We start from the raw sequence: 13,569 nt of genomic DNA, 5'->3' as shown, positions 1-13,569 counted from the left end.
TGCTCATGTCCAGTGCACCACAAGCGGTCTGTCCTTGGCCAGAGACAGCCTGAGAGACAGGCGTGCGTGCTTTCTATGCTTTGCATGCAGCAGGCGCAGTGCAACAGGGATCCCCTGAGCCAGCAGAGATGAGTGTAACCCCTGAGCACTGCTGAGTGTGGCTCAAAGAAGAGCAAAGAAGGAGTTAGAACTTCTGTTCTTGTGAGCTATTACGAGGAATTTGCCCATGCGTGCAAAAGCCTTCGAATGCTCTAAGGCTAATTTCTCATGTTTGCTGATGTCTGTTTCCATACCCTCCTCTGGGTATTTATTTATGTTGTTTGTGCTTTGATGGCCAAATTGCTTTTGAGCCAGTCAGGTGGAGGGGGACGTAGACAGCAAGGCAAACCTCCTTCCCCCTTGGTGTGCGGATCTTGGTCTTTGGTCTTTGGGAATGAACAGCAAGATGAGGGGAGCTGCGTGGGTTATAGCCAAGGAGTTTCAGGAAGTAAAATGAATATGCAGGAGAAAATAACTCAAAAGAGTAGGTTCTTGGTGCAGTGCCCAGTATGGGTTGGCACCGCTTAAGGATTCTCAAGCACCAGAGACACGTTTCAAAAGATCCAAGACACTAAGTGTCTCTGGGGAAGAATTTAAAAGATTGAAGAGTTGATCTTCCACGCCTGATCTAATCTCTGCTCGCCTCACCCCTTCTGCCTTCCTGTTATTCTCTCCCTTTCCCATTAAATTTTCTCAATAGCCCTCTCCCTTCCTCCTTTTCCCAAGAAGCTTCTAACAACCACTTTGATCCTACCGGGAGCACTGGTTTTCTTTTTCCTATCGGTAGACTTGAGTGTGCAGATAACCCGTCTTATTTGACTTTCTAGGTTCTGGCTGATAGATTGTCGACAAATCCAGGAGTCTGTTACCTTCGCATCCCAAGTGTACAGGGAAATTATCTGTGTACCATATATGGCCAAATTCGTCGTGTTTGCAAAATCGCATGACCCCATTGAAGCCAGATTGAGGTGTTTCTGCATGACAGATGACAAGGTGGATAAGACTCTGGAACAACAAGAGAACTTTGCCGAGGTGGCCAGGAGCAGGGATGTGGAGGTACCGGATTGAAAAAAAATGTTTCACCGATTTTTATTTAGGCCTTTACTGATGTATATGAATTTTTAATAGCCCCATTTGATAAATCAATAAAATGTTTTAACAGTGAGTGGTGAATTTGTTTTGTAAAAAGGTAAAGTACCAGTCACCCTCTTAATCAGTTAGAAGGTCTAGATCCAAAGTCAGCTACTTTTAGCCTGTCTAGACTTTTTCCCATAGGAGCAGTCCCAGTGAAAGGACCCTTTCAGAGATTTTTTTTTTGAAGAAAAAAAATGAAGACTTAGGGATAAATTCAAATTATGGAAGTAATGATAGTAGAATGAGACATTTTTTCCTTCTTTGTTGTTCTTTTTAGATTTTAATAGTAAAAAAATGTAGTTCGAGTAATCTATCCTCTTTAAAAACAGGAAAATGCTACATCCCATCTAGTACTTTCTGCACTACTTTTTGGATGGTGAGGTGGATTTGGGCTACCCTGGCTTTAGTCAGGGCTAACAACTGATCTATGCTCAAGGACCACTCCTGAGGGTACTCAGGGGACCATATGTAGTACTATAGTTGAACTCTGGTCAGCCTCATATGAGGCAAGAAACTTAACTTCCACACATGCTATCTCTCCAGTCCCTCTGTATTACTCTTCTTTTTGTTGCTGTTTTTTTTTTTTTTTTTTTGTTTTTTACTTTGGGACCATACCTGACTTTGCTCAGAGCTTGGCCCTGGCTCTATGTTTAGGGATCACTCCTGGCGGGACTTGGAGGGCCATATGCAGTGCCAGGGATTGAACCCTGGTCATCCACATGCAGGGCAAATGCCCTTCCTGCTGTACTATCTCTCCTGTCCCTGGTATTACTTCCTTCTGCCAGAATTTTCCACCAGTTTTCGACCGGGGATACTCAAGACTCCATGTGATGTAGGATTACCCAGTCAGAATGTTAGCTCTGGTACTTAAGTCAATATTGCCTTCTGGAAATCATTTGATAGGGAAGTCAAGAATGAACTTGAGCATTAAATGCTCCCTTCTCTCTGGGCACAGGAAGGTCCCTGTCACTAGTAAGAAGGGAGAGCTCAGGACAGATTCTTCTTTCAGACAGACAGAAATATCAGCAACAATTTAAAGATACTGCTGAGAGATAGTAGAGTGGGGTCACAAACCCTTTTTGTGACAGTACTGTCAACCACTGTGCCTAAAATTTAAAAAAAATACCTGTCCCTGAGGGCTGGAGCGATAGCACAGCTGGTAGGGCGTTTGCCTTGCATGCAGCCAACCCAGGTTCTATTCCTCCATCCTTCTCACAGAGCCCGGTCAGCTACTGAGTGTATCCTGCCTGCATGGCAGAGCCTAGCAAGCTCCTGTGGCATATTCGATATGCAAAAAACAGTAACAACAAGTCTCACAGTGGAGACATTACTGGTGCCCACTTGAGCAAATCGATGAACAGAAGGAAGATAGTGCTACAGTGCTACCTGTCTCTAGAGGCAGACCCATAGGCGGGAACGTAGTTAGATGGAAGTGGATGGTGGTGAAGGGATTGCTATTGGAACATTGTTTGCTGAAACCCAGTCATGAATAACTATGTAAATTGCAGTGCCTACATAAAAAGATAAAGGTGGGCTTATTTCTTAACCCTCTTAAAATTCCAGCAAGACCCTCCAGTCTCAGTGTACTTAGCAAGCAGTCACTGCAGCTGTTGAATTCTGTGCTGCCTCTCTCTGTTTCTTCTAGGTGTTAGAAGGAAAACCCATCTACGTGGATTGCTTTGGCAACCTGGTCCCCTTAATCAAGAGTGGGCAACATCATATATTCAGTTTTTTTGCCTTCAAAGAAAACAGACTTCCTCTCTTCGTTAAGGTAATGAGGTGGGGGTGAAGTTTCCTGATAAAATGTCCAAGCAGCTAAAAGTCAGTTGCTAGGATTTGACTCCTGCGAATAAAGCATTATACGAGCTTTGCAGTCCTTCCGGGAATGTTTCAGCCTTGGCCAGAAGAATTGGATAGTCCTGGAGGACTAACCGTTTTATTTTTGAAGTGGAGTTTTAGTTTGAGACACTGTGTCAGCCTGTGGATGAGGTGAAACAGCCAGATCTGTTCCTTAGAAACACTCACCGCACACTTAAACACGTTGACGCAATAAGCGTTATGGAGGAACTTGAGTGAATTTGTTGTCTCTCTTTGGGGAATATCTACTCGAGTTAGGGCGTAGGCTGTGCCTCAGGATTCCAGTTATAAAGGGGAAAAAAAGCATGTGAATGAGAGATTTGTGAAATTTAAAGGAAGAAAAAAATTTCAATAAAATAAGCATCCTGCTCTGTTTTCCTAGCCACCCCTGCCCTTTCTTGTAGCAGGAAATTTCGGTGGGGAATTTCATTCATGGCTTCCTGCTTCTCTCACCTGGAAGCTCCCATGCCCGTCCCCAGGAGACAGAAGCTGGTTTCCATGGTTTCCACCAGCTTTTCAAATTGCTCTTTCCTTAACTGTTCATCAGCAATCAATCTTTTTATTTTATTTTTATTTTATTTTTTATAATCTGGAAGTCCTCTTAAGTGATACTTAGGGGGTCAAGGAACCACTACCCACTATTTTCAGCCAAGTGAGCTGGTGGACGGGCCTGGGGGGGTACAGTGCCAAGGACTACCCGGGCCACACTCAGGGCACCATGGAGTGCCAGCAGGACCTGTAGATTAGGGGAGGGAAAATCTGGGAGTTATTTTTTTTTTCCCCTTTATTTTATTTTATTTTTTTTAAAGTTGTAGATTTACAATTTTTTGTGCTTTGGATTCAATTATACAATGATCAGATACCCATCCCTCCACCAGTGCCCATTTTCCACCACCATGGATAATATCCCTCCCACCCCCATCCCCCCCTCCCCCCTGTCTCTGTGGCAGGGCAATCCCCTGTGTTCTCTCTCTCCTTTTGGGTGTTGTGGTCTGCAAAAGAGGCATTGAGTGGCAAACATGTTCAGTCCATAGTCTACTTTCCACATGCATCTCCCCTCCTGGGAGGATCCTCCAAACATCCTTTATTTGGTGCTCCCTTCTCTATCTGAACTGCCCTTTCCTCTAGGATACCCGGCTGGCCTCTAAGTTATGGAGTAATCCTCCTGGTGCTGATCTCAGCTATTCTTGGGTATTAATCTCATACTTTGTTACTTTATATCCCCCAGATGAATGCAATCTTTCTATGTCTATAATCTGGGAGTTATTGATTAATGGATCCAGGGCCTCAGCTTGTGAGATGGAAAGGTTCTGAATCTGAGGGGTTAGTAGTGTTTGTTTAAAGGGTGAACACACTTAAAGTTTTTCAACTACATTTAAAAAATGGTTAAAATGATAAGTTTTGTATTATGGCATTTAGCACAGTTTCTTTTTAGACAAGAATGAAATTCTGATCTGGTTCACAACAGTAATGAGTTTGGAAATATTAGGCTAATTTCAATAACTTAACCAAAAGGAGCACATATTGTGTTATTCTCCTTATAAGATTATGTCACAATAAACAAATTCTGTCACTCACTGTCACTGTCCTCCCATTGTTCATCGATTTGCTCGAGTGGACCCAGTAATATTGTGAGATTTGGTACTGTGTTTGGCATATCGAATATGTCATGGGGAGCTTGCCAGGCTTTGCCGTGCGGGCGAGATACTCTCAGTAGCTTCCGGGCTCTCCGAGTGGGGCGGAGGAATCGAACTCAGGTCAGCCAGGTCGGCCGCATGCAAGGCAAACACCCTACCTGCTGTGCTATCGCTCCAGCCCAAACAAATTTATCGAGAAAAAAAAGTAGAATATTTTTCAAAGGTTTCTAGAGGCTGGGTAGGGGGTTGGTTTATTAATGGGTACAGAATTGAGGGTGAAAAGTTCCAGAGAGCAAGTGATGATAGCACAATCTTGTGAATGTTCTCACAGCCACTGAATTATACCCTAAAATGGATTGAAATGATGTCATTTAATTCTATCAAATAAATTTTACCATTCTTTTAAAAAAAAAATGAATGCCTGTTTAATAAAAAAAAAAGTCTTTCTAAATGAAGTAAAGACGAAAAGGAACTAAAGGAATCCTCTAACGCTTGGCATCAATAGTTGTGTTTCCCCTGAGTCCTTTTGATTGCCCTGTCTCTGAGGTAAATAACAGATGCCAGGGCGGGGCGCGGCAGATCTGTGTTTGGGGTGAAGCAGGTCTGTGCTTCCTGTTCCAGGTCCGTGACTCGACTCAGGAGCCATGCGGACGACTGTCATTCATGAAGGAGCCCAAGTGCACAAGAGGCCTGGTGCACCAGGCTATCTGCAACTTGAACATCACGCTGCCTGTGTACGCAAAGGTATGGTGAAGCCTGCAGGAGGCCACTGGATCTTCGGATACTTTCCTGAGAGCAAAACCACCAATTGTGGGCACTTGATCCATCATTTCACCATCAAAATGTCAAATGTCCAATTTCCCACTTCAGAAAGGAAAGAGAGGGTCTGGGTCTTATTTCACATTAAGTGCTCATTGATGGTGGGGGCACTTTGATAAATACTTACTGGACATGGAAGAGAAAACAATGTGAATTTAAGACCGAACTTTTGGACCGATTCTTTTATCGGACTCCTTTTTGAAAAGCAAATAATTGGCTTTGTCTTCGGTGTTGTTTATGTGCTTTCCATGGGACCATGCTGAGTGTCCACACTGATCCTGTTGGAATAGTAGGACTTTGTTAACATCTCATTTCTATCAGTGCTCAGGTGGATTATATTATTTCTAAATTCAGGGTAATTCTATGATATTATACCTTGTTGCTAGATTAGTGATCTGTTTATGGATAGCTGCGATATTTTTAGGAGTATCAAATCGTTGTCTGCTATTTTAGCATGATGAGTATATAGACTTCGCTCATGTTAACAAGGTGTAGATTTGAAACCTTATAAAAAAGGGGAAAAAGCCATTCATGTATGACCCAAGTCTACTGACTTTTTATTCAAACCTTTCTCCAAGGCACCATTTCTCAATGACTCTGATCAAGTCAAAGAAGACAACTGAATGAATTAAGTGTTGAGGATAACTCTCCTATGTTAGACTTTGACCTGCCTCTCTCCTATTTTTGTGCATTAGAGGACAGGGAGGGGGAGGAGAGACATGGAGAGAGGAATGACACTTAAAATTCTCCCTCTTGACACAACGAAACAAAGCATTTTCCCTAAACTCTGCTGTAGCTACTACAGTGTATTCTCCTACTCGTGTCAGTAGAGTTCAGTCATATAGAGTCTGGAGTCTCCTCCCTAGCACTGCAGATTCTTCTGCGCTGATGAAAAATGAAAATAAATATCATCATTCACATGTTACTGCAAGAATGTATGTCATCCCAAACTGGCGTAAACTCTGTGCCTCCTCTCATTGTGGAGTTAATCTGGGGCTTGCCTTACCCACCTATGTCTGTCACTCAAGCAGAATGCTCAGTAAGAAGCACAAATAAGTGTACCACATGGGCAACCCCACCAGAGAGTAGGGAAAGACCCGGACTCATGACTGTAACATTAGGAAGCTGAGAGCATTCCCTTGAGTGTTGCTTTGTCTTTCTAAGTCAGACTCTATCAGACCATGATTGATGACCCAGAATCTTACTCAAAACCCAAAAAGAAGAGAGGCCAAAACTTTGATGCATACATCAGAACTACTTTACTATGTTGTTGTCTATTATACAACAAGTGTGTAAAATATGTCTACCAGCTACTTCCTTCGCGTTGTGGCTTCATTTTCAGCCCCTCTGGCTGGCTGGGATAACATTCTCCCCATTCCTAGAGAACAAGGCCCTCAAGTCCATTATATGTCAGGTTTGGGAGTGACCTAGCAGCTGCCCTGGGTTTGTATCTGAATTGAGTCTCTTGTGGGACCAATTAGCGTATTGGCCACTTGGGTTCTTTCATCTCTTGACCCAATGAATTTGGACACTGAAATCAACCCTGTGGCCATGCCCGCCTTCTGTAAACTGTTAGGGAGGAAAGTGGGGTCCGCTGACTGTGTCTGCCTGTTGATGTTGGCTGCAAGGTGTCTAATCTTTTCTTTCCTTGTAAACTCTCTCTGCTCTTCCTGATCTCTTTTTTTCCCCATCTTGCATGGCATCTGGGGGCGTCCAGGAGTCAGACTCAGACCAAGAACAGGAAGAAGAGGTAATTTGGCGACATCCTTGCTTGTTTATGGCTGTGTCCTTGAGTTATTAACTGCATAGGAGAGCACAGGGTTGGCCTGTGTTCCGAGGAGGGGTGTGTAGCGTGTGCTTACTCTCGGATTCAAGAGTAACTCCTCTCAGCCTCCCTTTTCTCATCTCGTCGATGGGCTTCAGAGAACTAGTGTTCGTAATGTGTGTGCATGTCTGTGCAGTATTCTTTATTTATTGAATAACTTGGGAGGCCCACACATCATTTTAATAGCTCTCAAAGTTGGATAAAGATACCTAGAGTCCAGACCTCTTTGATTAATATTTTAAAATTGTACAGAGAGATGTTATTTGCCTTTGGACTCCCATGTGCTAGTAAGCTTCAGAGAGGTAATTGTATATGATATTTTCACTCTGTTAATCCATGGGTTACACACCCCTCTATGCTAGGGTTCTCGGATTTTTTTTTCAGCTTTAATTTGTTATGTATGAAAATTTTTTCAGGTTCTTCAGTAATTTTTACCACTTATTAATGGGGTGCTAAAAAGAAAAATTTGTGAGCCACTGTGACCATAAAAGTTTAAGGAATATGTAGTTTATCCGTAAGATGATAATAAATTTCATCATGCTGAATCCAACTGATATTGATCCTGTCTTATAAGACAGGCCTTTCGCTCGGGTTTCCACAGACCTCACCAGCTCTGATATTGATCCCAATCATGCCGAGGTGTGTGTGTGTGTGTGTGTGTGTGTGTGTGTGTGTGTGTGTGTGTGTGTGTGTGATAGATGAGGAAACCGAGGCCGAGAGAGGTTACCTGGCATATGTCTGCTTCAGAAACAAGCATATGTCCTTTTCCTTTCTAAAGATCGAAAAAAATGCCTTAACATTGTCCTAGACATGAAGGAAATAATTGAGAAAATTCCTTAGACTTCCCTCTTCGCCTTTTTAGTTCCCATTGCAAGATGAATGCCATTGTTATTAGTTATGTGGACATACTAGATATATTATGAGAAAGCCATTCTGACAGATTTGAAATAGAAAAATATCATGAGAAAAATGTAATCATACCTTGTGCCGGCCTGTTGACAATGCAAGGCCTTACTTATTCTAAGAAATCCCTGGGTTCACTCCCCACCTCCCCAATTACGATGAGATTAGAGCGGGGGATTATGGGCTCATGGTCCTGCCATCTGGACCAGTATTTTGTCCATCCTTGTTTCTTTCCTCTGCCTGTCCCCAACACATTATACTGGTCCGACCCTTAATCTCAGGCTCTGCCCCACCCCCACCCCATGTGCCTGATTTCCCCCTGTGGTCCTCCTGGAGCATCTCATGAGCCCACACCTGTTGAGAAACCCGTCTCTGACACCGAAGTCACCCTCTCCATCCACCGGGCTCGCTCTGCCCCATCCCAGTCATGACCTTGGTGCCTGTCCCCAGTGCCAGGCCTTCTCGTGAGAGCAAGGTGCTTCCGGAACCAGCCAGGTGCCAAGACTTCCTTTCCAAGACTCATGATCTATCACTGACCTTGAGCAGCTACTCAAGGCATTTGCTCCAGTATTCATTTTGGAGTCTGGATTTCAGGCTTATAAGTCATGTTGCTGGAAATTTTTCTCTAAGAACTTTCCCACCCTGGCATGCTATGTGTTCTTTCCTTCTTTTTTTTTTTAATTTTTTTCCCTCTCAACTAAATTGACACATAATTGCATAATGCCTACCTCACTCTTCCCCTTGCTTGGCCCTTAATTTGTATTTCTAACACCCACTGCACCCAGCACCCTCTCTTCCCAGGAATGACATGTTAAAAAGGAGACTTGTTCTTTGGAAGCTAGGGTGACAAATCCAGAAAACTGTCAGGAAGAAATGTAGAAGTTCCTACCTACCTGCTCTAGCCTGGGAGGTCCCGCCCAAGTGTAATTATAGTAGCGGCTTATGAGCACCCCTGGGGCTGTGAGACAAGGTGCGCTTTGTAACCTCTCAATTTATGTATGTTTTCTTTCAGATCCATATGACATCAGAAAAAAGTAAGATTTTTAAATCGAATCGAGTTTGTCTGAAAGCTGTCTACCCTAAAGAGAAGCATGACTTAAGATGCAAGCTAGTTGCCTTACTAACCACTGTAATAATTTGCAGTTTGATATTCTTATTAATCATTAATTGTAGACCCAGAAAAGCAGCTTGGCCAGTTAAATTGCAAAGATATCTAATTCGTGAGCTACCTAGCAGTAAAAAAAAAAAATGCTATGATTATTCATCTAAGCATTCACTTTCTTTTGATATCCCTGTTAACCCCGCTCTTGCTGTATGCTTGTTTAGAAATCCCTACCGTTTTGTCCATTTGTTAGCATAACTTTGTCATCTGATTTTTTTTTCTTTTGTGAAATACTGAGCTGACAGTATCACTTTTTGATTATCCACGGCACTGACTTCAGTAGAGAGTTGATGGTTCCTGTAGGCCAAGCCAGCAAAAGTGATACTGTAAAAGAATTCTCAGCCACACAGCTAACTCTCCCCTCTGCCCCCAGCCCACCCCATCCCACCCCATGGACCTCTTACTGTGGTGAAGTGCAACGGACTTGGGTAGAACTCTCCTAAACAAAAACGAGTAAGAACACCACACTTTAAAGCGCCCAGGTACAAGACAGCAGTGAGGGCATTTGCTTTGCACACGGCTGACCCAGGTTCGATTCCTGGAGTCCCATATGGTCCCCCAAGCACTGTCAGGAGTAATTCCTGAGTGCAGAGGTAGGAGTAACCCCTGAGCATCACCAGGTGTGACCCAATAAGCCAAAACCAAAAAACAACCAAAAAAGCTCCCAGGTACATTTGCTGAATACACAGTAATGTAGAGTTATAGGGCTAGTTTCAAATAAGCATGTAAACCCTGAACATTTTCTCAGGCCAGCAAGAACTGGGATTTATAGCCCATAAGGAGCTAAGCTCAGACTTTTGGTTTTGGACCCTTCAATGATGATTTTGTTTCTTGACCTGTTTCTGGTGCCTCTTTGGCTTCATGGATGGAAGAAGTTGAGTTTTACAGGTGTCTTTCTTGCTTTATGCCCCAGATGCTTAAAGGGGGAGAAAATTCTGATTTTCACATTAAGACTTATCTTAACTCACTATGTTTCAGAGTGGTAGTATTTCCAGGAGGAGAAAAGCCGACCATATTTAATATGGTCATTTAACTCATATACAGTGATTTGAGGATTTTTTTTGGTCTTTTTATTACTAAATTATTAAGAATGCTTCTAACTGAGTGTCTTTCTCTCATTTTAAATTCTTGTTCATATTTAGAAAAGGTGAAGTTCTGGATATTTTATGGGTTTGTGTAATTCACCAAATCTTTTTTTGATTGAAATTATTGGAACATAATGTTGTAGATGCAATTCTACAGACTCTATCTCCTCAAAAAAATACTGATTTTTCTCAAGAGAAAGCACTTTCACATATTTTTTTAAAGTCTTATTATCAAGGCTGGAGAAATAGTACACAAGTAGGGCACTTGCCTTGCATGTGGCTGACCTGGGTCCAGTCCTGGCAGCCCATATGGTCCCATGAGCCTGCTCAGAGTGATAGCTGAGTGCAGAGCCAGGAGTCAGCCCTGAGTACCACTGTGTATGGTACCCATAAAACAACAACACAACAATTAAGTCCAGTAACCATTGTCTCTGATAATTCCCTTTTCTAAAAGAGACTACGTTTTATACTCTTATTTTTGGGGGGCTGACTGCTATTTGGGGGATGACTGTATATCTTTTCTATTCTTTTTAATGACCCTTATCTTGAAAATGAGCTGGTAGGAATAAAAAAGCAATAGTGCCCAAGCACTGCCAGGAGTGATCCCTGAGCAAAGAGCCAGGAGTCAGACCTGAGCAAGCATAGCTGGGTGTAGCTCCCCAAACCAAAGCAAACAAACGAACAAAGAGGGGAAAAAAAGAAAGAAAAGAAAAGCAGTCCCTCCATCTGAGGCAATCATTTGAAAAGACAGAGACGCCACTACATTGTCATAACACTGATACGATGTTTAAAAGATTTCACATATAGACTCACATCTGAATGTCCCTTAGAGACAGGCATCAGAGAATCTTCATCTAGGTCTAAAACAATCTCTCACATGGTGCTCATGTGAAGGGACCCTGTCCTCACAAGTCTTTTACGAGGATCTCTGAATCTGGCTGAGTGTCCCTCTTACCTTTCAGACTTGGCCTGGAAGCTTCTGGACACAGCTTCTTATGTCCAGACCCTTAGGGCACTGACTTGCTTCACCACAGTAACGTTTTCTCTATTCGTTCTAATTTCTAACCATCCTCCTGCCCGCGCGTCCCGCGAGACTGCCTCTCCTGCCCATTGCGTCCACCTTTGCTTTGCATGGAAATAACTTGGCTTACATAAACTGTGTGTGTGTCCGTGTGACTGTCTGACCCAGTGGCCATGCCTCACCTTTTAACTCTGGACTCACCCCTAAGTTGGATCACGATTGTTTCCATTGTTTTCCTTTCTTCCCCTCCTTGGTCTGTCCGTTCTGTGTCTCAAACAAGGAGGTGGCTCCCGAGAAAGGACCGAGCCTCTTAGCACCAGACCGTCCACGTCACTGTTAGGTGTGAATTTCCCTTAGATGAAATGCCGGTTTGCAGCTATTCAGATTGATTTCACCCAATCACTGTGTCTAGGCAAGAACTGAACCTCCCGAATTCCAGATCTTGATGCGATTGAAAAGTGTAAAAGCATCTGTAGACGGTGTTCTGAGTTTGCTCCGACTGGCTTTCTCCTAGAGGAAATCAACTTCCTGCAATTTCTAATGCTTTTTTCCTTTTTTTTTCCTCCATGGTTATTATTTTTTTTTCAACATTGGTCTGTGACATCCGAACAATCTTGAGATACCTCTGTGTAATTTCACTGCGTCCGTTCCTTGTTGTGGCGTGTGCTATTTGTGTATGAGTGTGTGTGTGCAGGTGTGTGTGTCTTTCTGTTGAATATTTGTTATAGCTTTGTCGTATGTGTGGATATGCTACAAGTGAGAAAATTAAGCAAGTTATTTCCTGCTCATTTTTTTCCTTTTTAAGTTTTTTCCTTTATTATTATTATTATTATTATTATTATTATATATTTTTTCCGTTTAGCCTTGCTTTGCTTTCGTCTCCTGAGACCTTATGGATCCACCATCCCCAGCCCATTTTGTAGTCCCTCCCACCACGCCAGGAAAAGACAAGTGTGTCCTTTTGGTCCTGATGACATGTGCCGATCTCTTTTTTGATTTTCGTTTTACTTTCGATGTTTTTTCCATCCTCATCAAAGACGATGAGACAGAATCTACTGAGACATCTGTCCTGAAAAGCCACCTGGTCAATGAAGTTCCCGTGCTAGCGAGCCCGGACTTGCTCTCTGACGTGTCCGAGATGAAGCAGGACCTGATCAAGATGACGGCCCTCTTGACCACAGACGTGGCAGACAGAAGCGGCTCCATCCGAGTGAAGGAGCTGGCCAAGGCCACCGAGGAAGAACCGGGGGAGCCTTTTGAGATTGTGGAGAGGGTGAAGGAGGACTTAGAGAAAGTGAACGAGATCCTGAGGAGCGGCACGTGTGCACGGGAGGGGGGCATCAGTGGGCCCCGGGAGGAGGGAGAGCTAAGCGGGGAGTGGGTGTGGGTGAGCGATGAGGAGGTCGAGGAAGCGAGGCAGCAGGCCCCGGTCGAGGTCCCTGAGCCCCCGTGCGTAGAGGTCAGGCTAGACAAGGGCAGTAGAGGCCCCAGGGGGAAAGGACAGAGAGACTCAACGGGTCTCGTCAACTACCTGACCCAAGACCTGAACTCCTATGGGGCCCTTTCCAAGGCCAGGCCGCAGACCACGGCCCGAGAGACGGCCACCACGGACAGGAAGGGGGACAAGGGGACTCCGGCCACCGTGGGGGTCAAGGCCTCTGAGAAAGAAGGGAAAACATCCACCCCAGAGGAGTCACCCAAGGCCCAGAAATCGCCAAAACCCAGCCCGGGCATCAAGAAGCCGTTGCGAAGGAAATTAAAAGAGAAACCCAAGGCCAAGGATGATGGTGTGAGCCCAGCAGTCCCCAAGGCCGGGCCCAAGAAAGGCAGCTCGGACGAGTCGGGTGAGGAGGAGCCGGGCCTGGCCCCTCCTGAACCCCTTCCTTCTGCCAAGGCCACGTCGCCCCTGGTGGAGGAGACCCCCATCGGCTCCATCAAGGACAAGGTCAGGGCCCTGCAGAAGCGCGTGGAAGACGAGCAGAAAGGCCACAGCAGCAAACTGCCCGTCAGGGTCAAGGGCAAAGAGGAGGCGCCCAGGAAGGCGACTCCCCGGACTGCCGGGCTCAGCTCCCCGGCGCTAAGGTCCT

General features: G+C 44.4%; 1 protein-coding gene across 23 annotated transcripts in view; it reads left to right on the top strand.

Annotated features, from left to right (window-relative positions):
- The window catches only part of ANK2 (ankyrin 2), a 494,244-nt gene that overhangs the window by 453,991 nt on the left and 26,684 nt on the right, over positions 1-13,569 (top strand). For 21 of the 23 annotated variants that reach the window (XM_056116850.1, XM_056116830.1, XM_056116829.1 and 18 more), the window contains 5 exons: positions 867-1,095; positions 2,819-2,944; positions 5,289-5,411; positions 7,204-7,236; positions 9,227-9,248. In XM_056116850.1, the coding sequence (XP_055972825.1) occupies positions 867-1,095; positions 2,819-2,944; positions 5,289-5,411; positions 7,204-7,236; positions 9,227-9,248 (533 nt within the window). Of the gene's footprint in view, positions 1-866; positions 1,096-2,818; positions 2,945-5,288; positions 5,412-7,203; positions 7,237-9,226; positions 9,249-12,519; positions 13,559-13,569 lie in introns of all 23 variants that reach the window. The other 2 variants (XM_056116828.1, XM_056116827.1) reach the window with 1 other exon arrangement.

Source organism: Sorex fumeus, unplaced genomic scaffold (genome assembly GCF_029834395.1).
Source record: "Sorex fumeus unplaced genomic scaffold, SorFum_2.1 ptg000033l, whole genome shotgun sequence".
In the NCBI taxonomy this organism is placed as follows: Eukaryota; Metazoa; Chordata; class Mammalia; order Eulipotyphla; family Soricidae; genus Sorex; species Sorex fumeus.
This window is presented reverse-complemented; position numbering and strand designations above follow the sequence as displayed.